We start from the raw sequence: 22,645 nt of genomic DNA, 5'->3' as shown, positions 1-22,645 counted from the left end.
TAAAACCAGTGAGCTAGGAAAAAGGAGCGCTACTTTCATTTTTCAGCCTTTTCATGCTTCATGTATGACCATGAGCAAGTCACCTGTTCTCTCTGTTTGTATCTGTGAAAGGTACAAAGACCCACATTTCTATCCTCTTTTGTCCACTTTGCCAATTTAAAATAGAAATTCTCTCGAACAGGGCTGTTGCAAGCCTTTTCCTCACTCAGAAGCAGTTTGTGCACAACTAGAAATACAGAAGACCGCAAAAGCAGGAGCAAATGCGAGATGATCAGTGCCCCCCTCCTCATCCTGAACTTTTTGTCAACCGGCTTGTAATGGCAATTTTCTGCCAAACACGACATATTGGGTAATCAGTTACACTTCTGCTCTTCTGATGTCCAACTCTGAGCCATTTTGGCACGTTACTCCTCCTCAGAAGTCCCTTCAGTACAGATGAGGTCTGCTTTATTTTATAAAACTTCTCTTTAGAGAGAAGTTGTCAATTTACTTCCTCTGAACTTACAGGATATAACTAAACAGCAGGTAGATTTGAACTAAGCATAATGTTTAATTCCCCAGCGAAAAAAGCAGTAACAGATGTGTACAAAATTTAGGAGCTGAATTTCCTTTCTTTGATTTCTAGGTTTATCTTTAATCTGACCTAATAACTTGCCAGCTCAGGGACCCAGGTAAGATTAATAACACCACTCTGAATACTTAGTAAACATTCTGCTTCCTTTCTGAAAGGGAAAAGCACAGCAAATGCCTATTAACTAAACGGAAATGTTTGCATTTAAATCTATCAACTGAAACTGTGACAACTGATACTGCCAGCAGATGGGGGCAGTATTGCTCTGATGAACTTCATTTGCAAAAGAAACTTGGAATATTTGAAGGAGTTTAGGAAAAGTCAGAGCAGCCACCAGCACGGAGGCAGTGCCTTTATTGATGATAAATGCAGGGGCTGATCGTGAACTTTGAAAAATGAAATCAATGGTAATTTCTCCTGCTTTAGCAGTGTAGTACTTGACAATTGAGGGAAAGGGTTTTGACACGACTCTATTCCAAATTTATTTTCTCTTACACTGAAACTGTGCAAAATTTTAATTCAAATATATTATTCTGTGTGGACAGAACTCTTCTGAACCCAGGTCTCTTCTATTGCACCCCAACAGAGAGTATCTCAGCTCTGTCCTGAGAGGAACTCCTCGTAGAATTCCTTTCTTGTAGCAAACAGTGCTAAGATACTGGTGCTATTTGAGGTTCTTACCAGGGGCAAGATGAGAAAAAAAGTTTGTATTTAATACTTTGAAAAGTTTATACGTAGGTGAATGGCAACTACTGCTTTAATTGTATGCAGCACTGAAATCTATTTCTCGGAAGAATTAGTTTTCAGCTAAAGCACAGCAATGCTCATCTGCATGTTGTTAATCCCGCTTTCTTCATCAATAGTTGCTGTATGTTATTAAGTTATCTTGCACTGGTTTTGTTTGCATTGCATCTGGCAGGAAGTTAAATCCCATGTGTGTGGGCTGGAGTTGCTGCTATCCCTAGCGTTCCAAAAATCCTTTGGTTTCTTTGGGCATCGCCGAGAGGTTAGCATTGTGAGGATGGCCCAGACAGTTTTCTCAATGAGAAATGTATGAGTAACACAGATGGGAACTGGGTTCTATGAGCACCTGACAGATTTTTAACTCCTGTGTGGAATAAGAGCTTGCTGAGAAAGCAGCACAGTATCTGGCAGCCCTTCTTGGGTAATTGCTCAAACCTTTTTCCGTAGCTGGTCATGGGTCTCTGATATATGCAAGCACCTGTATGTGACCTTTTTAGAACTGGATTAACAGTATAAATGATAGCAAATCTGGAGGTAGTAGGGGGAGAAAATTAGGTGCTTGCAACGGTGACAAATTTGATGGAGTTATTGGTAAAAATGATGTTGGATTCAGCACCTGAAATGAATTGCAGTGCTGGAGTAGAAGAAAAACTGTACCTCAGAAATTACGTTGATAATTGTTAATCATCAGCCACTGTAGGCACCATGAGAAATATAGCTCTTATTGAAATTCTGGTGTCTGCATGCATTAGGTGTAGTGACCAACGTTTTGTATTGGAAATTGATATAATCCAAAGAAGTACCTTGGCTTGTTAACAGGCTGGTATGTTCTTACACAGTCTTAAATAGTCCTGATGGCTACGGATAGGAAGGATGTATGGCCCCAAGAGACAAGTCCCGGAGCCTTAGCCTGTCTTTAGAAGGCCTGTGGAGGGACAGAAATAAATTGCTCTTTGTGGTGACTTGGAATGAGGGTTTTTACAGTGAAACACTAGGAGTGTAAAACTACAGAAATCTTATTTGAGTCAGGCTAAAGGGTGAGTTCTGGATAAAAGCAATCCATGAGCCTGAGCAGGATGTGAAGCTAATGAAAAGTCAGCCCCTGGAAGGGTAGCAGAGAGGACAAAGCTAAATATAAGCAAGGATTGAGGATCATCTACCATGAAAAATAAAGGGAGGGGCTTCTTTTCTGCATTCCTCTTCATGGCTATTGGGAATGAGAGCTAGGACACATGGGGCAAATAGAAGGCTCTGGGGAAACTGTAGCATCTTAAAGGGGATGGGAATGGGGTGGCATGAAGGGCATGAACAGATGCAAAGATTTCTGGTTTTAGAGTTGCAGCTCCAAAGCTTTTCCCCCACAGTTCATTATGGGTTTGTTAACACAAGATCTTCACAGCTTTCAAAGCCCGAAGGAGAAGTAATGCACATCCCAGGCACTACAAGATCAAAAGTGCGGGCACCTTAGAGGCATAGGCACTACTATTTGTTTACTCAGCTATGCCAGCAGGAAAGGGAGTGGTCTGTGGGCTATGTTCTCTATCATCCTGTTCAAGGGCTGATAAAAAACAGAAAATTTTTTTAACACCTTCAGTGATATATGCTGTTGACACCTGTTTAAGCGATGAGTCAAATGCCTAAGCCTACGTGCATATATGCAAGAACAGATGCACCCACATCGATAAGTTCTACAGTAGTCATTGGCAACTGCCTACCTTAAAAGTATCCTAAGTTCTTAGTGTTGTTTCTTACTCCGTACATTGGGAAAGCATTGACCTTTTATGACAATGTAAATGGGGGAAAGGAATATGTCCAGGGAAGTTGGTAGGCTCCATGCAGAGGAAAAGCACTATACGAGAGCAAAATTATTAGCAGTGCTCCACTGTGCTGATTTGGAACAGGTCCATTGTATTTTCAGCAACTGGCAGTTTGGATTGTTACAATTCCTTGGCAAGTACAATAGAAAGTAAGTGGTTTCCGGGGGCATAATAAAAGGGTGAGCCCCAGCTTTTTGCACACTGCATTTTATAATTGCATGCTTGATGTGCACAATTGGGCAGCACTGCCTTACTTGCCTTAATCCATCTCTCTCTCTCTCTCTCTCTCTTCCTCACCCTCCCTCATAGCAGCAGTAGCTGCTGCAGCTTTGGCAGATCGTCGGGGAGAGCACGGAAAATGAAAAGAGCTCAGCTATCGTCTTAACATTTTTCCCAAAAGATTAATTTCACCTGCTTCTCCAGTTTTCCTGACTGATAGACTTTTTTGCACTTTTTAATCTAATAAGTATGGAGTTACTTCACATTTTAAACCCCTCTAAATAGTTTTAGGAATGGACTTTCTCTCTCCTCCTCCCCCAGCTTTTTTTTTTTTTTTGACAAGTCAGAAAATTGTGAAGTAAGCGGACAGAGTAACTGAGAGCGGGAGAGGGAGAAGACGCTTCCATTCTTTTAGTGCAGTGGGCTGAGGCAAAAAGGCCATTGTAATGGTAAATCGCACGCAGAAAGGAAGAAAAGACTGATAATCAATCACAAATGAAGCATTCGTTTGGATTTTGGCAATTTGCTGGCCAGAGGCTTTTAAATCTATAAACATTTTTTTTCCTTTTTTTGCCCACATCTTTAAAAGCACAAGGTTGATATACCGAAGACAGGAAGATAAATCTCTACAAAGCAATCATGCCCAGAATACCTGGGAATGGGCAAAGCACAGTGCTGAAACCCCGGTAAAACCTCGCAATTCTGAAGGAGAAACAGCATGCTGAAATGCTGGTGGGAAACTTTTGTAACCCATCGCCTTGGACTCCAGCTCTGAAGAAAAATTTTCCATGTCAGACTCTTCTTGTTTCATGTGTTCAGGGATGACTTGTGGTGGGCTTCTGGGGAGTTTAAGTTGCAACTTCGTTGTTCTGTGATTGCCTGAGTGGGTTTTGTAATTGTTTGAGTATGTGATAGGACAGATGAGGATGTTAGACAATATTAACACCAGCATATCATCTTCAGAGTCCAGCATTACCCATAAAGGAAGATATATCTACTTGGAGGCACTGCTTCAAGGAGGAGCTCCATGGGGATTCACGCTGAAAGGCGGACTGGAGCATGGGGAGCCATTAATCATCTCAAAGGTATTTTTCTTATTTTAAAGAAAATGCAAAAAAAAATTAGGAGTGGTGCCCGATGTAAAGGGCCGGAGTTGTAAAATAACACTGAAATGTTATATTTGACACTGTATTTGGCTTGGTTTTGAAAACTGTTGAGCACCTATTCAAGTCAGTAGGTTTGCTCAGGAGCTACGTATTTGAGCAACACATGAGAGCTCTTAGCATTGTTTAACTATCAAAGTGCAGTTTTTGTCCCGCAGGAAGTATCTTTGCTTGCAGAAATTGGCTCTATTTATTTCACTCCTATGAATGGGAGTGAGTAGGGGACTCTCATGAGGTGATCTTGTCATGAAGTCATAGCATATCTGAGCATGTTCAGTAATCCATCACCACCTCTTCTGAAAAGAAAAGAAAGTAAGTGCTTTAAGTCATATGATGTCATGTTGGCTAATTAGAAGTGTGTGTGTGGAAACAGAATAATAAAAACTTGTACCTATTTGGTATGTATATATATTATGCTATGTTAGTGGTTTTCTCACCCTACATACTCTCTACTTACTAAATATCTATTAAGTATGGTACGCCTTCAAGATTTTTATTATTTTAATTATTCATGATTGAGTATTGTCAACAGGCAACTAGTAGCATAGCTCACAAGGATATTTTGAGGGAAAAAAATGGGAGAAAGAGCTTCTCACTCACATCAGAACTGGGCTATTAAAAGTACCCAGGTACTTCAAGATGCAGATCCTGAAGACAACGGATTTTCAAAAGCATCAAATTTAATCTACGAATATCTAAAATATGTTTGACCTATCGCCCTAAAACTGTTTTGAAAATAGGATTTAGGTAATTCTGAAATTTTACCTGTAGTGGCTCATGACCGTATTTCTCTTCCATGTCATCTGTCTGGTGCATTCTGCTTGTTTATAGTATGCATTTATACAGCAAGCTGCTAGGTGCATATATGTACTTATGTCTCATGTGAACTGGGATGTATGTGGGGACTTGAAAGGATCAGAACCAATGTCGGCTAAAAGAAAATGCTGATACTCAAAATCAACCTTATTCAAATCAGCAACTCACTGCACAAACACATTCACATGAAGACTGTCAGTCACTTGAATAGTTCACCTGAAATAAACTATTTGTAATTAGTGCATCTACATGTTGAAAGTAAAAAAGGGGAACTTCTGTAAAAGTTCTTTGATCATAAAGGGATTTTACAAATTTCACATAATTATCTTTCTTGCAGCACCTTCTTGGAGATAGTTTGGCATAGCCACATAAAGGAAAACACTTAGATGGTGTTATATTTTTTCACTTTATAAACATGAGGGACTAACACTTCAGTCAGGTTGTTCACTTTTATTGGTAGTGTTCTGCATTTGTGAGGAAAAAGTTTCTTTTGCTTTGACATTCTTCTGTGATGTAAAAAGCGCCACCCCTTTTTTTTTTTTTTTTTTTTTTAATTGGGGGCAGGGAGGCAGAGAGGAAGAGAGATGGCTCAGGCTGCTGAACATTAATTAATCTATGGGATTTGGTTTCCACAACAACCAGGCCCCTTAATGTCAAACATGCCTGGAGTGTGCATAGTGCCACTGGGAGCTGTATGACTTGTGCCTGCCTTCTGTGAAACAACACTGCAAAAATGTGGTGGGTTTTTTTTGGTTGTTTTTTTTTTTTTTTAATTGTAGCTACTGCTTGGTTTGTGCTATCAATGTTAGCATTTCGTTGTTTTGCTCATGCATCTGTGATGCAGAGCTGGAGAACAGCTTGCATGTGAAAGCTGTGCTTTCTGGAATGCATGCAGCACCTATAGCTGTTTCCTGGTTTCCAGTTTCAGCTGAGAAATTCCTCTTGTGTTTGAATTCACTGTGCGCTCTTCAGAATTAATTGCATATTAGTCATTTAGCTAATTCAGTATTCTTTTCTGATTATACTGTGAAGTAATGCGGAACTGTGGGGAGATGATAAATTGAATCACGTTACAGGTTAAATTCTGTACTTGCACAAGAGTACTTACAGAATCATACAATGGTTTGGGTTGGAAGGGACCATTAAAGATCGCAGTAGTCATGCAGGTACAGACTAGGAATGATCCAATAACAGTTCTAAATAATATTACCTATAAATATCAGAAAATGTGGATGTCAGTTTTTCATTTCTGATTAGTCATAATTAAGGTAGGAGTTTTATTTCTGTTTTGGCTCCCTATTCTGTTTTGGCAAATACATTATATTTATGTCCACTTAACTGTCTGTTTGCGTTGACAGAGTGGTGTTAAATGGCCCTAGTGTAAATAAAAATGTAGATTTCAGCAAATATTTAAGCTGGTACCCATGAAAGCTTGCAACATGACTTAAAACAGTCAAAGTAACATTGATGTATTGTTATAGAATTCTAGACAGATAGCAAATCTGTTTGAATGCAATAGTTCTTTCTAGCCATCAGGAACTGATGCTCATTTGGGACCCACAAGCATTGGCCTGTCTCAGCTTCAGACGAAAGGCTGTGATAGAAGTTAAAAACCAAGATGAGTAAATTTACGAAAGGCCCAGATGCACGAAACCTGGTTCTCGCAGCCCTGTGCAGTTCTTTGGAAAGACGGATTTTTCCACCAGTAATATGCCAAGAAATTGCCCAAAAGCAATGGGAGCAACAGTTGGGAGCGTAAGTTGCAAAAACCAGACCTATATTCTCAGCTGGTAGAAGGTGCTGTTTTAGAGATCTGATTACCATAGTTTTAGTATCACCTTCAAAATAAGAACAAGTTATCTACCGCCTTTCAGTAAAAGTCCCTTTGCTGTATAGCTGTATTGCTGTGCTTCTGTGCAGCAAGACAGGCTGATTTCTCAGTGTGTGTGTGGTTGAGTGCACAGATAGGCACACTTACAGTTAAACATACTAGTAAATGCTTTGCTGAATCAGCCATGATGCTCAGCACATCATGCAACCAAGTCTAAATCAACTTGTCAGAAATGTTGGTTGTGCAGCTAACATGAATTTAGGTAGTTAAAACAGATGACCTTTTTATGCTAACGCTGTTCTTTTTTCCCTGTGGAAAGACAAACCTATACCGAAGCAGTTTCATGACAACTAATTCAAATCCTCAACAGGGGTCTCTTCGTAATGTGTTTTGCCGGAGGTGAAGGCAGACGATAAACAAATTTATTACATCCGACCCACATTTTCCCCTCTCCACAAAGGAAGCTGCTTTGACATTCCCTCTAGTCAACTTTTTTCTATCGTGTTTCTGGACTAACTGTATACAACTAATCACATGAAGGCTGTAGAATCATAATATGTTATGATTCTGGCTGTGCAGGACATTTAAAAGAACATACTGGTGTTCAATGAAAAGAAATTTGGAAATGCTAACAGTGTGTCAGCAAAACGGAAACTCGGGGTGTTGATTGTCCTAGAGCAGCATTTAGCCGTCTTGGGAACGTAAGGAAGTTCCCTTTGTCTTCTGGAGCTGCCTGTTGGGCCACAGCACTTTAGGATTGTGCATGGTATTCCTGGTCTGCCACCTAAGCAAAAGCTTGTGAGGGAGCCTCAGAAACAAGCTTTGTGGAATCTTCCCAACATTAATTTTTGTCATACCAGAAGGAAAAGAACGGAAGAATGGGCAAAACGTAGTCAGCTGCACATTCCGTTTCTGCTGCACCTCAAGGGAACGAACAAAAAGCAGTACCTAAATTAGCACCAGAATGTCACTGGTTAGCAATGGGACAGTGTCCAAAAGGATGAATCATAGGCTGCAAATTAACAAACTGTATTTTCCCTTTTGTATTGATTCTGTGTTATAAAACATGTTGTCAATAAGGAGTGTAGGTGAGAGTTTGAAAGGGAACTATAGTCTTAATGTTCTTCCTGGGGAAGAATTTCTCATTTATATAAGCTTAGAGAATAGCTGTCAATCAAATTCTTTACTTAGAACTGCTCACAGTTTCTCCCCGTGTTTTCAAATAAATAAATGTCTTCTGGAGGTGAAGAGGCAAAAGAGGTTGGTGGCAGGAGAAAAGCATCTTTCTAGAACGAGCATGTTATGTTAATTTTTTCCCAACTGAGAGAACTTTGCAAGTTTGTAGACCTCAAAGAATCCAGCCTACATCTCCAGAAATGTGCTACTCATGGTCATCAAATACTCCTTTGGCAAGAAGGTTCTCAAGTTTTTAATTACTTTCCTTTTTTTAAACATCACAGTTTTCTTCTGTCCATTAGTGTTTAAAAGGCAGTTTGGTATCATAAATGTTTCACTAATACTTCAGAAGCAGTAGAAGTCAAACCCCCTGTAGTGATCTCCGCTTCTCTGTTTTCAGATCTTGGTTCATATAGGTCAACTTCCTTTTTTTTTATTATACCTGTTTAGTAATTTTGAACCATGTAATTTTGGCCTAGATTTGGGGAGATTTGCTCACAGTGGAAATCTCATTAAACAAGTGATTTCTTCACCTGGAACTAGAAATTTCATGAGAAATGCAAAAGTGATTGCAGGTGATACTGAATGTTTAATTGGAACCTGATTTCCTTTGGCCTCAAAACCATGATAATACCCAGAAGCAAACCCAGATTTTCATTTGCATATTACTTTTTTGGCTCACCCTGAGCTGTAAGATCAATATTGCAAAAATGAAAGCCCTGACTGTTCTAGGTAGTTAAGGCAAACTGGTAAGAGAAGTGTTCGTTCCCTCAATTTCCTGGAGGGACTTTTAATTTAAGGTAATTAACATTATTCAGTCTCAACTGTTTTGGAGCCAGGCGAACTATTTCTGCGGTCTGTTTCTCATTGCTACACACAAACCTTTGGAATAGTTTTAGCTGTTGTAGGCCTCTGAAATGCCCTTTTATTTTGAGCTCCATGTTGATGATACTAACAAAAGAGTTGTTTCTCTTGCCTAGGAATTAAAGCATCTAAAGTGTTCTTTCTCGGATAGCGGCTATGTGGGAACACTTTTTACATGCTGTGCTGTAGTTCATCGGTTCCCTTAACTCAAAAGAGTAGGTCATTTACAGGGACCTCATGCCAGAAGCATGACACAAACTCAGAGGTTTACCTCTCAGCAGGGATGGAGGAAGCAATAAAAGTTTTATAATAATAGGAATAGCTTGGGAGAGAGCCTGAGAAATAATCCTGAATTCTTGTAAGGTGTTTAAACCTTGTTAGGAGCCTGATCCAACTTCTGATGAAATGAATAGCCCTCTAGCAATTGGTGCTTATTGGAGCTGGATCACGCTGTCTTCCACGAGGCTCCCATGCCTGTGCTACTTCTTTTTTTGGTTATGATGCCTTGTTCACCTCACTTGAGTGAGCTCATAGAGCAGTTAGTGACATGTAATGAGAATCATTCCGCCATTCTTGACAAAACAAAACCCAAAAGGCCATTCTGGACCCCAGCTGGCCCACAGACACTTATCCATGTCTCTGCCTCTGATCAAAACACTCGGAGTCAGTGTTCTCCCATTAGGTCAGTACCAGGAGCCCATTGCTTTCCCCGCTCGAATGCCCAGAGTCCCCATAAACAAAATTAAATTAGCTTATGCACTGACAGGCAAAGTTTCTTTGCATCCGTTCCCCATATCCCTGTGTGTGACAAATGGCAATTTAGAAAATGTTAACCTTTTTGTAGGGCTGCAAGCACAAAAAAGATGGCCGATGCTCGCATTAGAGAGGCTTGTCTGAAGTTGGCAGTCATGATAGACTTATTTGTTTGGGCATGAGGACGTGAAGCTGAACCAGAGGCATGGTGACTTGTTCTGTGATTATTTTTTTTTTCTTTTAATTATTTTTTCTTTGAAAGTTTCCACACTTGTTCTTGTCTGGTTAGATATGGACTTTATTTTTCTCCTCGCTGCTGACGAATAGCTTGGGGCCTCTGTGTTGTTAATGTTTAAAAAAAATACCCCTTTTGGCTATTTATCTTCCAATGTACTGCGAGTGGGCTGATGAAGGTTTCCATTTCAAAGCCATTGTTATGCTCATGCCTTCTTGCACAACGTTTTCTGCACTGGTTATGCATTTAGGGCCATAGATATGGATGTTGTGTTTAATATGGCAGGTCCTTAGAAATCTGTTTTTTCTTGTGTAAGAACAGAACAAGAATGGTATATAAGAATCACCTGAGAGCTGATCTCTTATTGTTTAACTACAGCAGCTCACAGGGCATGGAGGGTTGGCACGTTCGTTATTCCTTCACTTCTCGTATTCACTGGGGAAAGCAGTAAGTGAACAGTAAGTGGGCAGTAATTCGTCTAGGACTAAACCATACTGTAATTGCTTGTGCTTGGTCTCAGTCCAAAGGCAGGTGAAAAGGTGCTCCTGTGAGCAAAAAGAAGTACAGGCTTGCACTGACTGGCATCCTGTCTGGGTTGTAGTAAAAAGACCAAGGACCAAACCAGCCTGGTCAACAGAAATTATTTCTTCTCTATTCCCCTCTCCCTGCCCCCCAGTACTTCTTTTAGGTTTGGCACTGGAGAAAGGTGTGCTCTGTTTGCTGATGACTTAAGGGGTTCATTATACAAAATCATCTGCCTGCATATCTGACTCTTGTTGCTAGACTGTGGCAACACACAAGGCAGATGCCTGATCCCAGACAACAAGGAAATCTGCACGACGCAGACCTTTGCTTTCAGAGAAGCAGAAGGGAACTGATGCTGTAATTATTTCAGAAAGCGGAGGGGCAGTTCCTCACCACTCTTCCTTGTTTTGCAGGGCTCAGATTAGACTGCTGATGCCAGCACAAGGGACAGGATCGTCTACCTTTTCTTAGAGCTAGGGAGTTGCTTGATGAAAAGGCTTCTATTGTCAGCCCCCTCCATTAGGCTGCCGATCGTTCTCTAGCACAAAAAGACTTCTGTTCACTTCCACAGCACTGAATTAGCAATTGCAGACAAACCGACTGACTGACGTGAGCAGCGGCTTGCTGGGCATTGCTGCTGCACCAGCAAAGTCAGTAGGAGCTTTTCAGACTGCAGATAGGCTGTCTGAAGGGGTAGTGCTAGTTGGTCTGTGATGCATCACGATGAGCCCATCTACCGGGAATACCTTGGTTGTCCTTATTAACAAACATTGGCACAGATGAATCCCAAGGTGCACAGAGACAACTCAGTGATGCAACATTTATTAACGGGCATGTGGAAGGAAATTACCCTTGAAAAAAGTCATACCTCTCCTCTATGCTGACACGGGGTGGAGACGACTGACAGGTGTCTGTCTCCAGTTGACCAGTCATGCTTTGGAGTTACCTCCTTACCAGAGATCAACCCAAGCTGTGAAATTTTGGTCCAAATCCACAGAGACAACTGGTCTGAAAGATCGGGTCTCCACCACTGCATTGCAGCCACATGAGTTAGAGAGGACCATATGCAGTATAATGTCCTTCAAAGTCACAAAAAGGTGTAATAGAAGAAATATTTTCTTCTCAGGTTCTTGGACAGAGAGGAATCCTGTGTGATTGAACACAACGTAATCCTTAGGGTCAATAAATGGAGCCTTCGTAAATCCTGCCCTGGCTTTAGCTTACATGAAAGAGATTAGACAGAAAAATGCCATGTTTCCTTGTTCGCTTGGCTGTAGCAGGTATAACCAGAGTTAAGATTTACACTGATCCTAGAATGAGAACCAGAGAATGCACTCTTTAAATCAGTGTTTGTGCAGAATAGATGATTGCTTGTGAAAGGCTCTACTGCATTCAACCTTTCCCACGCTTCTTGGGAGCCCAAGGCATAGGAAGAAAAACCATCATCGATAATAGAGCTGGAGCTGAGCTAATCTCATCTCAAATTTCATCAGTGTTTGCCTTCAGGATCTTTTGATGAAGCTCAAAACTGTGGAGCATGAATCCAGCATGGATCTATTGTGCGTGAACTACTCAGACTTTGGGAGGGATCACTGAAAGTGAAAATGAGATGAACTCTAATTTGCTTGCCAACAAACATTGGTAGTCAAAGAAAAAAAGTCCAGAGGCCTTTGAAAATAGACTGCTAAACCACAAAATGTTTGTCACTTATCTGTGTATTTCCAAAGCCTTGACTGGATCACCATCTGGTGGCAGCAGAGAGCATCCAAGACCAGTGTCGGGAAACCCTGAAATGTGTTGGTATCCATCAGCCCAGGAGGCAAATCTCTCCCCACTTGAGAGCTGAGACAGTAGACTTTGCCTTTGAGCGTGAACAACAGAAACTGACGGGCGTTCTGCCATCATTCTGGAGTCTTCAGGCTGTGTTTCTGATCCTGCCTAGGAGAGGCTTTCTTTTTCTGTCTGACACAAACCTGCCCTTACGCTTGGAACAGGGAATATCCAGTTAATAATAGAAAAATACAATTCAGCATCAGGACTAGCTTGTCTGCAGGAAGATTTGGCATCCTCTGGCTGCCTAGCGCCCAGCCACATCAACCTCACATCTTGGATTTCTTTCTGTGAAGTCAACAGTGTGGTCTGCATTATGAATGCCTGCCAGCGTGGGTGCTGAATAGGACCAAGCCTGCTTAGTACACGAGATGTGGAAACCAGACCCTTGGGTAGCCCTGACTATCACACACCAGTGATGGACCGAGGGTTGCTAGATATTTGGAGGTTCCCTGAAAACTTGCCTTGGCTGGAGCAGGATATTCGTCATTGCTGTGTGTCACATAAATATAATTTAGGAAGTGTAGATTTTAAGTGCACTAAATATGTTTCTCCTTTTCCTTATAATCTCATCTCACATAGGCTGCCATATCTGTGTTTGTGTCTCACCCAAAGGGTTCCTGCCTTCCTTGTAGGTCCACTTAAAACCCTCAGCTTTGGCTCACGTTCTAGATCCTTGTTTCTGAGGGAGATCTGGACTGTATACTTCAGGTGGACTTGCCAGAACCCTAGCTCTTTAAAGACACTCAGGTCAGAAGTTGTTAAATGCCAGGAAACATCTTTCCCCTGCGGAAGTACAGTCTGCATCTGTGTATCACACTTAGTGCTCCAAGTGAAAAAACATCTTCCTAAATGTTGTAAGTTTGTTTTAAGTAAGAGAGGGCTTGTGTAGGTTCATTCACATGGCTGAGCTGGAAGTAGAGTTCTGGTCTTCCCATTTTCAGCCGGACACTGCCTAAATCTATTTCCACAACTCTTGTTACTTTGCCATGAGCTTAAAAAACCCCAAACAAATAAATGATTCCCGTTTCTTGGTCAATTGAAATTAGGAAAAGGACAACAGGAACAGACAAGACCAGCTTATCCAGGACACAGCTTGTTAACATCCTAACTGGTATTCAAGCATAATATTAATTTTTCACACTTGCATTAAAAATTCCCACCAAAAAAAATTCAAACCCCAGTGAAGAATGATTCCTGCTGATAAGAAAATCACTGTGCTTAAATTCATTAATAGAATAGGCTGTGGGATACATTTCAAAGCACGGGGTGAGAAATAAGCTCCCAAATCCCATTAAGAAATAACAGGATTTATGTGCATTCCTCCCATATATTAACTTTCCCCTCTGGAAACGTCTTGTGCTGAGTTGGTGCCATTTTTCAGGCAGGTGCAATGTTTTGCAGTTCCCACAGACCTCTCCAGATAATCTGCCAGCCTGAAAGCCATTCCCTATTCTCACTCAAGAATGGGGATTTTCCGATGCACGGATGAATGACGAGTTTGGCTGACAAATGTCATAGCTCCATGTTCTACTGGGATTCAGTCACACATTCTGCAATGATGCTGTAAGCAGTTTTGTCCTGTCCATATCAGCAGTTAAAATGTTTTAAACACCAGCCAACAGAGATAGAAGAGATACTGGTTTTTAATAGACATTTTCAGTAGTGGGTCATTGTCTGAACATGACTTGACATATAGAGGTACAATTTGTGATGCTGAAGTCTTCAGGGCATTCGTTTGTATTGTCAGCGGGGTCAGTTTTTATTAGCACCGTTAGAGGTTTTTCACCTTTTTACTGAAGGCACGTTTTTGAAAATATGCCAAATCTTCATTTGCCATTACTTATAAGAGTTTTCATTACTTTTTTCCTTTTAAAGGCATGGATATATGTCAAATGTTAATTCACATAAAAATGGAGATAAATGTATTACGGAAATATTTGCCAAAGAAATGGCAAACAGATCCATTTCAAAAAGTGGAAGCAGTTTCATGGGGCAGAAGGAGGCCAGAAGGGTCTCCAGGATCCCTGAAGAACGTACATGTTGTGGCAAGAGGTGTTTATTTCAGAAGAATTGGAAGAGCATACAGTCCACTACATATTGCAGAAAATTTCCTAACACATATAGAGAACTGTTGACTTCCTGATAAAGAGTGTTAACTATAGTCATACGGAAGTATTTTTCTTGGTTTTCTGTTCAGCTTGTAATCAGTATTTATTTTTTCTATCATGGTAGTGCCAGCAGGTCACAGTTGAAAACTATGACCCCTTTGTGCTGTTTATGAGTGTGATAAAAATATCTGCTTCCAGGCGTTCAGAATTTATAGTTGTGATGCAGTCACAAGATGTAAATATAAAAAAAACCAAATATGGCAATGGGTGAAGAGTGAAGCAAGGGTGAGTCTGCAAATGCACCGGTGGATTTACTGCCTCGTACAATAATGATGTTGCTGGGAGTTTATGCATTATTTAATGTTGGATTTTTAGATGTTTATGCTGGCACATAATCGCCAGAATAATCGTGTCCTCGAAAACTTGCAGTAGTGCTGGATCCATTATTGCTTTTTTTAAATTTTTCTGTAAAAATACACATTATTTAAATGAACGCTTCATTTAGAAAAGTGGATTGGTCCCTAATGTCAGACCTCATGTTTTTATACATTGATTGATGACCAATCTTGCCAGTGGACTGAGAGAGATCCACATTTCTCAAATGCAGTCTCATAGAAACTGGGAAATGAGCTGATGGAATTCAGACCAAAGATCTGGCTGTTTTCCAGGAGCAAATACATGGCAAGATGCATTTCCAGTTTCAAGAGAGAGGCTTGAAATGAAGAAAGAAATGCGAAACATTTGGGCAGAGAGGGGCAGGGTCGTGGGGGGAATCTTCTTTTTATCAATGATACCACTCCCCTCCCTCCTGCCCTGCTCCATTTCATGTTTGCTTAAAAGCAGTTGCCAGTGTTTGTTGAATAGTGTCAGCGCAGAAGGGATGCAGCCACTGACCTGACTATAAGGCAACAGCAAAAGGTTAGCAGAATTAGTCTTGTACTGCAGACTTGTATTAATAGTTGTATTGTGGTGGTGTTGGCACAAACTCTGCAATTAAATAAGTTGTTGGCACTCTTCCCTAGGTTAAATTACTACTACTGTTCCCCCTGCTTGCAAGTCAATGAATACAACACTTTTGGGGAGGCAAGTTCAAACATTTTTGTTCTTTTGGGATTCTGCACATTTCTGATTTCAAGCTAAGAGGTTTCTGCAGGCTTTCCAAGTAGACCTCTGTTGTTCTGTCTCTGCAAACAGCCCTTGCAAACTAATGCTAGAATAACCAAGCAGGGAAGGAGGTGGGTGAGGGGGAAAGACGCAACAAAAGACTGATGTAGAAACAAATGCCTTTAGAAGGGGTCCTCGTTTTCTCTCATGCCCGGACCCATGGATGTTTCTTAGCACTGGGCTATTGTTGTAGAGGATTAGGTTTCCATCACAGCTTCATCAGGGGCAACTTATCCTTTCTATCAGCCCAGAAAGACAGCCACAGACACGGGGAAGGGTATCCCCGCCTATCCTTGCCCAAAAGTGCAAAGCAGCCACTTTTTCCAGCCCAAGGCCATCTTCCCGCTCCTGCTTTAGTCAATGGCAATTGGGTTTGGCCCAGGGGCCCACACACCCCTCTGTGCTGTTCTGCAGGGGCCACTCACAGCAATACACCTCCCCAGTCCTGCTTACCAGAAAACTTAGTATTTCCAATTTATTAACAGTTCCTTCTGCTTTGGGAAAAGGAGTCCTTGCGCTTCTTCCCATGTCTGTCTCTAATTTAGCAACAGATGTTGGCCTACCAGACAGCACCTATGTCTTCACCTGTTCACTAAGGGGTAGATCTAAAAATCGCTCTTCCCTGGCATATCATACCTTTGTTTTTCTACAGTGTTTTCAGTAAAGCTAAGGGGTCAACCGCAGTCTGACTTCTCTTCATGACCTACATTTAAACTGACTAAGACGCAGTCCAGTTCTTTGGGGTAGCAAACTGTAAACATCAGACACAAGAACTGGAAGTGCTTCAGTCTCTATTTCCCTGTGGCCAGTGTTGAAATGCAGCAAGACTGTGGGGAGACCGTGCTACTTACTGTATGAGTTGAGAAACTTGTACGTATAATGGTTTGCTAAGAAACTGGTGGTATACAGAAAAATGTCTAGGGAGAACCTTAATCTGTGCTTTCCTTAAGACTGGCTGTTATTTAATCAATCATCAGATGTTAATAACGAACTGCATTTAGAGGTTTCCCTGTCTGCCAATAGACAGATCTTTCTATGGCTTATATCAAGGTTTAACGGAGATTGATAGGGAGTGAGCCACTAGCACATCAGTAGAAGTTGGAGGTTAGGAGAAAGGAGTAAGCAGAAACAAAACTAAGTGCGCTTGAGTGACTCTGTGTCTCTACAACTTTGTATCTCATCAGCTGCTAAAACAAAAGGTTCCTCTGCTGGTTGGAGCCGAAGAGAACCCGGGTGAGCATCTGTTGTTCTATATGTTCTATTATTCTCGGGCAGTGATCTTGTCAGCTGTCGTTAACTCAACAGGTTGGACTGTGTCACTCCTTGGATGGGAGACTTTGAAACGCAATGAGAAATGACACAAAGCAGTTCAGTCTATAGCCCTGCTCCCTCTAAGTCAGTGCTGAATCACTGACCCATCAGAGTTTGAGGTGGAGAGGGTGTGATAGCGCTGATCTATGAGACGTTCCGACTTTGGTGATGAGATATTATAGAAGGTCAGTCGGGGACATATTTTACTAGAAAAAAAATGTGATCCCATGAGCCAAGTTCTGTTTGGGATAAATTGCTTACCAACACCAGCACCATCATCTTAATTTTTTCTTGTTCTAGAGCAGCTAAGGGTTGCAGGTAGCTGTTGTGAGATGCTTTGGTAGCAGATGGCAGTGCCTGCAGTGAAATGGTTATATTTTTTAATATATATATGTGTGTGTGTGTGTGTCAGCTGAGGGTGCTTATGGTTTGTAATCCCATAAAGTACCAGGATGAAAAAAAGTCATGCTTTTGAGCTGTGTCTGAATATACGCTGGAATATAGAACTGAAAGGTAATACATAACTGGATTTGGAGGGGTCCCTGCACGCCAATTGCATATGCTTCTCTTGGCTTAAATCAGTGTTTCATAGACAGTGAGAGAGAACCAACCATTAGCACAGAAAATAGAGATGTAAGAGTTAGGGGGAGAGGAGTAAATACAAAAATTCAGTGCTTGTATAATATACTTAGGACATGTTGATGGTGACAACATACAACTGGTGCTAGTTAAGAGGTCTGATCTATGCATCCAGTCATCTCGGTTTTAAGCCCTCTTTATAATTCACAGGGGCTTGTAGTCTGCCCTTGTACTTTTGGTGACCAGTTGTAGACCAAGCAGAATACTCAGTGAAATGTCTTTGGTTAGTTGCTAGTCTTCAGCGCTCAAAAGTGAGTCTGCTTTTCTTTAGGGAAATTTGAAAATGGTGATAGTATCCTGCCATTTCCAATAAAAGCATTATCTTCCATCGTGCCCATGACTGTGGCATTCACAAATGACCTGAAGGGCACAAATGACTCCAATGGCAAGTGAATCTGAATGCCAGCGTTGCGAGGCTCCCTACAACTGTGGGATATCATTGGCCATCTTCAGTAGCAATACCTAGGAATCTGTAAGGCAAGTTTATTGTGCCCAGGTAGGGGTTTAAAATATTTCCTAACAAAGTAGTTCAAGATATGAATGAATACACATTCTAAAAGTTGGTAATGTGGGAGCTAGGTAAGGAAGCCCAAGTTAGAAAGACACCTCTCTGCACATAAGAGACTGTGCCTTTCCAAACTCTGCATATATCCCTGCAAACTCCCTATCCAAAAAAACCCCAAACCAAAACCAGGAAAGAAAGAAAAATATGATGGACAAAAGGAAAGTGTAGTTGTCTCATAGCTGCTCAACAGGCAACTCTGAGATATTTCTGGCAAGATCAACTGAAGCTGAATTTGTCATTGTTTGGCTTGTGTCACCCAGCTGGTCGGGTCAGAGAGCTTCTCTGACCTGAGTCCTCAAGTGATGGACAGGTCTGTAGTGGGCATTATCACAACATAATCACATGGAATGAAAGGAAAACCCCAGCTGGTCGGGTCAGAGAGCTTCTCTGACCTGAGTCCTCAAGTGATGGACAGGTCTGTAGTGGGCATTATCACAACATAATCACATGGAATGAAAGGAAAACCGTGTGTGCCTTTCTTAACTTCCCCCCCCGCCCCGTTCTCCAAATCTCTAGGATAATACATCTTTTCTTATTTTACTCTGAATCTGTTAATGCTTCTGTTATGTAATAAGGTTTTCACAGCAAAATATGGCCTGGAGGGTAGTAAATGGAGCTCTTCCAAGGATCCACAAAGATCGCCAAAGATTCTGTTGCACTGCTAAAGCAAGCATTAATCATGGTCAGAAATATTTCCTGCTGGGTTGTAGTGTGCTCTCTGGTTTCCTCTGTCCCTCAGGCACTAGTGGAAATTCCAACTGACAAGGAGGTGGGGGGTTTCTTTGCCGGTTTAAGTTAGCTAAATTGTTTTTAGAATAGAACAGAGGGTCTGTAAGTTCTTAGTGGTATTACTGCTCTTGCCAAAACCAACAGCAGCCAGGAAGAAAAACGCTGGAAACTCAAAAACCCTGGTCAGGAGGAGACCAGAGGAAGAATTCTGTTGGCCTGGGGACTTTGAAATTCCTTTTATCTTTTTGTATATCTGTATATATGCGTGTTGCTGGGCTGGGGGGAGTGTAGGAGGAGACGTGCATTTGGAGCAGGCGGTGTCAGGAGTTTGGTTGTTCACTTGGATTTACAGGTTTTATTTGGTCGCAGCATATTGACCATGGTGTGAAAACTAATTTTTAATACATGGAAAGCTTAAAGAACATAGAACTACGAAATATTTTTGGTTTGATGGCCTGTATAAAAAAACTAGTTCTTGTGGACCCTGAACCAAAATTGCGGCAAGACAAAAAGAATAGAAAAAAATTAGGAGTTTGTGTTGAACTGAAAAGTTTTGTTCGACCCTGTAAAATAAATGCAGGTGAACTTTGAAATTAAAATAATAACTGAAAACAAACCCAAAACATTCTGCTTGAAAAATGTCAAAGTTAAAAGTTTCAACCCTTTTAAATTACTTTCTTCCCTGCCTTTTAGGGATCAACACCATTTAGTGCATTTAACCTGAATGTGGAAGCAGCCTTGTTCTTGCCACTCAGAATCACGCTATAGCTAAATAATGATGCCCTGCTCTTGTCAAAATACGTCTTTCAAAATAAAGCTCTGCTTGAATGTGAAGCAATTTAGACTTCATACAACCTATGAATGACATTCCTTATTATCTTTGTGGCTTATTTTTACCTTTTGTCTTCTGGTGAAATAGAGCTGAAACTTGCCAGAATCCCCCTTTAAGACCTTTTCTTAATAGTACAAGGGATATATTAAGCTCCTAGGAAAATTTAGGTAGTGAGGTAGAATTTTCATGAAGGAATGGATGTGGTAATATCCCTGGAGATTATTCCTCTGCATTTCATATTTCTAATGCAATTATGATGCTTCAAAACACATCTTTTATAGGATTATGCAATGATATCCACCAGTTTGCACTGTTACTCTTTTTCTACTTGTGTATAGGAGCAAGAAGGATGGATTGGAATCACCCTGTGCTATAGTCTGAGCAGTAGTAGTTGCCGAGACAGGAACTAGAGGAAGTGTGTCTCAGATCAGCAGTTCTCAAACATGTTCATAAATGCATCAAGAGCACAGTGCATCAGCACGCGACAGTATTCTGCTCCTCTTAGAGCTCCCCATATCTCCTCCGAGCACGGCATCGCAGCGAGGCCATAATGAGCACTCAGATACTGGCTGGCTATGAGACACAGGGCCTGTGGCTAAAGGCTGTATAAAATTAATAATAGGAGAGGGAGTGGCAGTTGGGAAAAGCAGTACTGGCTGACAAATGTAGACCTGGTTTTGTTATGCGGTGTTGCTAGCGTTATTCCAGTGTGAGAGGTGTCAGCAGAAGAGTCCCAAAACACAGAGTCATTCAGGACTGTGCGTTACTTTCATACAAAGAGCTATTTTTTTCTTTAAGAGCTTCATATTTCTGCTTGCAGGAAATACCGATTCATTTCATCCTTGGCTACTGACACAGTTTTACAATGGCTAACAAAAAATGTTTTTTGGGCCCCTTGATCCACTGTAGCCTATGGAGTAATGTGAATCAAGCAAGGATTGGTCAGCAGCTCAGGGATGCAGGTGAATGAGTCCTTTGTTATTCTTGCACTTGTGAAGTTGTATTTGTGAGGTACCACTCACATTAAGGAGAAACTAACTTTTGATATTTTTCAATTACTAGTGTTTCTGAAAAAGGCAGTCTGGGCTCTTCTGTGTGGCATGTTCTTTGAAAGAAAAGGCATCTCCACATGAGTACTGGCCTCATGATCAGATGTTATTGATAAATAACAATATTCACAGGATAAATATTTACTGATTTACATTTGGGCTGTATATGATGCGCGCTGCGCAGAAAAACATTTTATACTGATAGCCGTTATCCTCTCTGCTTGATGTACACGTTGCAAGCCAAGGACTGGAAATGGCTTGTTTGATGTCAAATGGTCAGTGTCACCTTCTCTAATCCTTAGACATGTTTGCAATTCAGTACCTGCTGGGAGAGATCAATGCGCCAAACCCCTGTTTAGAGACTCAGCACTTAACACAGGAGATGGATAGTTATTTTTGTCTTTTACCAAGCACTGGTGGCTTGTAATTTTCCCTTCAAGTGTACCCAGGAAAACATCTCTGAAAATAACACTGAGCAATGGCATGAATGAGTAAATGTGTTTTTGGAGTCTATGACAATCTCTGATGGAGAGGAGTGCGATAGGTAGTGGGATGTACAAAATGATGTTACACATCCTAAAAATGCATTGTTATCTAAATACAGGATCGATGTGCTTTCAGTCTTTATAAGCTGGGCATTTTTGGCTGCTTGGCGAGTTGAATAGAGTTGACGTTATTGTATAACCTCTTTTTCTGATCCAAACTGATGAATCTAGTCAACTTTCTCTGGGATTTCTTATGCTTCTTACCGGCATAGTATCTTTTGTGTGAAGTGTTAGATGAACCAGAGGTGTGGAAAAAGGGAGATTACTTATGAAAATAATTTTTCCATGTTCCCTCATCTATTTGAAGTCAACAGAGACTTTGTTGTTGCATGGGGAAATAAATGCTATAGCAAGGGCTTACAGTCTTCATAACTTAGTGTTATCATAAATAAAAGTGGTTGCTTTTTACACTTCTGACTCCCCAGAGTGCATCTCCTGGGCACATACTGGAGCAAAGATATGTGCATCCTATTCTCTTTTCTTCCTATATCCTCAGTAAGGAAGATAAACATACGCTGTCTTATACCCAGCTATCTATATCTTTTGGCTGTAAACAGTATGGCATTGTCAAGGCATGCTTGGGAAAGATCAAGCAAACACAAGACTGCAAAACAACTGTGCTCTTATTCCACTTCTGTGTGCATGAAAGGCATTTTTAGCAGCCCTTCTCTATCTGATACACATCCATGAAATTATTTGTGTAGCACAGTCATCCGATGCTCTCCTTGGCTGTCTGTAAAACTAGCCAGATGTAATGCCTATCCTGTCCCTATATTGCATTGCCAGTAAATAGCACCGCCAAAAATCTGCAGGGAAGGTAGGGGAGAAAGATATTTATCTTTCTTTATTATTATTGGTAATTGGAGCTGAGTGAAAAATGGATTTTCCGGTCACTGGGTGGTAAAAAAGTATTTGCACTTGATCCAGATGGTTTGTTTCAATAACAGTTTCAGTTTTGACAATTCCCAGAAATAACTTCCACAACTAAAATCAAATCAAATAATGAAATTTTAATTTAAACTGAAAAATGGAAACTTTTTGTTTTAAAAATAGTGAACTTCAGGCTGTTTTCTTTTTAATGAATATCTTATCAGAATCGGTGTGTGTTTGGAAAATGTTGCCACTACTAACATGCCACCAATTGGACTTAATCACC

The 22,645-nt window shown here is 40.9% G+C and overlaps 1 protein-coding gene across 1 annotated transcript in view; it reads left to right on the top strand.

Annotated features, from left to right (window-relative positions):
• Positions 1–4,271: 4,271 nt before the first annotated feature.
• Positions 4,272–22,645, top strand: part of SHROOM3 (shroom family member 3) — a 158,527-nt gene continuing 140,153 nt past the window's right edge. Inside the window, exon 1 of the mRNA XM_009288686.2 lies at positions 4,272–4,436. Within this exon, the coding sequence (XP_009286961.2) occupies positions 4,272–4,436 (165 nt within the window). The remainder of the gene's footprint in view (positions 4,437–22,645) is intronic.

This window comes from Aptenodytes forsteri, unplaced genomic scaffold (assembly GCF_000699145.1).
Source record: "Aptenodytes forsteri isolate BGI_AS27 unplaced genomic scaffold, ASM69914v1 Scaffold221, whole genome shotgun sequence".
Classification (NCBI taxonomy): domain Eukaryota; kingdom Metazoa; phylum Chordata; class Aves; order Sphenisciformes; family Spheniscidae; genus Aptenodytes; species Aptenodytes forsteri.
Note: the sequence above shows the minus strand (reverse complement) of the source record. Positions and strands in the feature narration are given on the sequence as shown.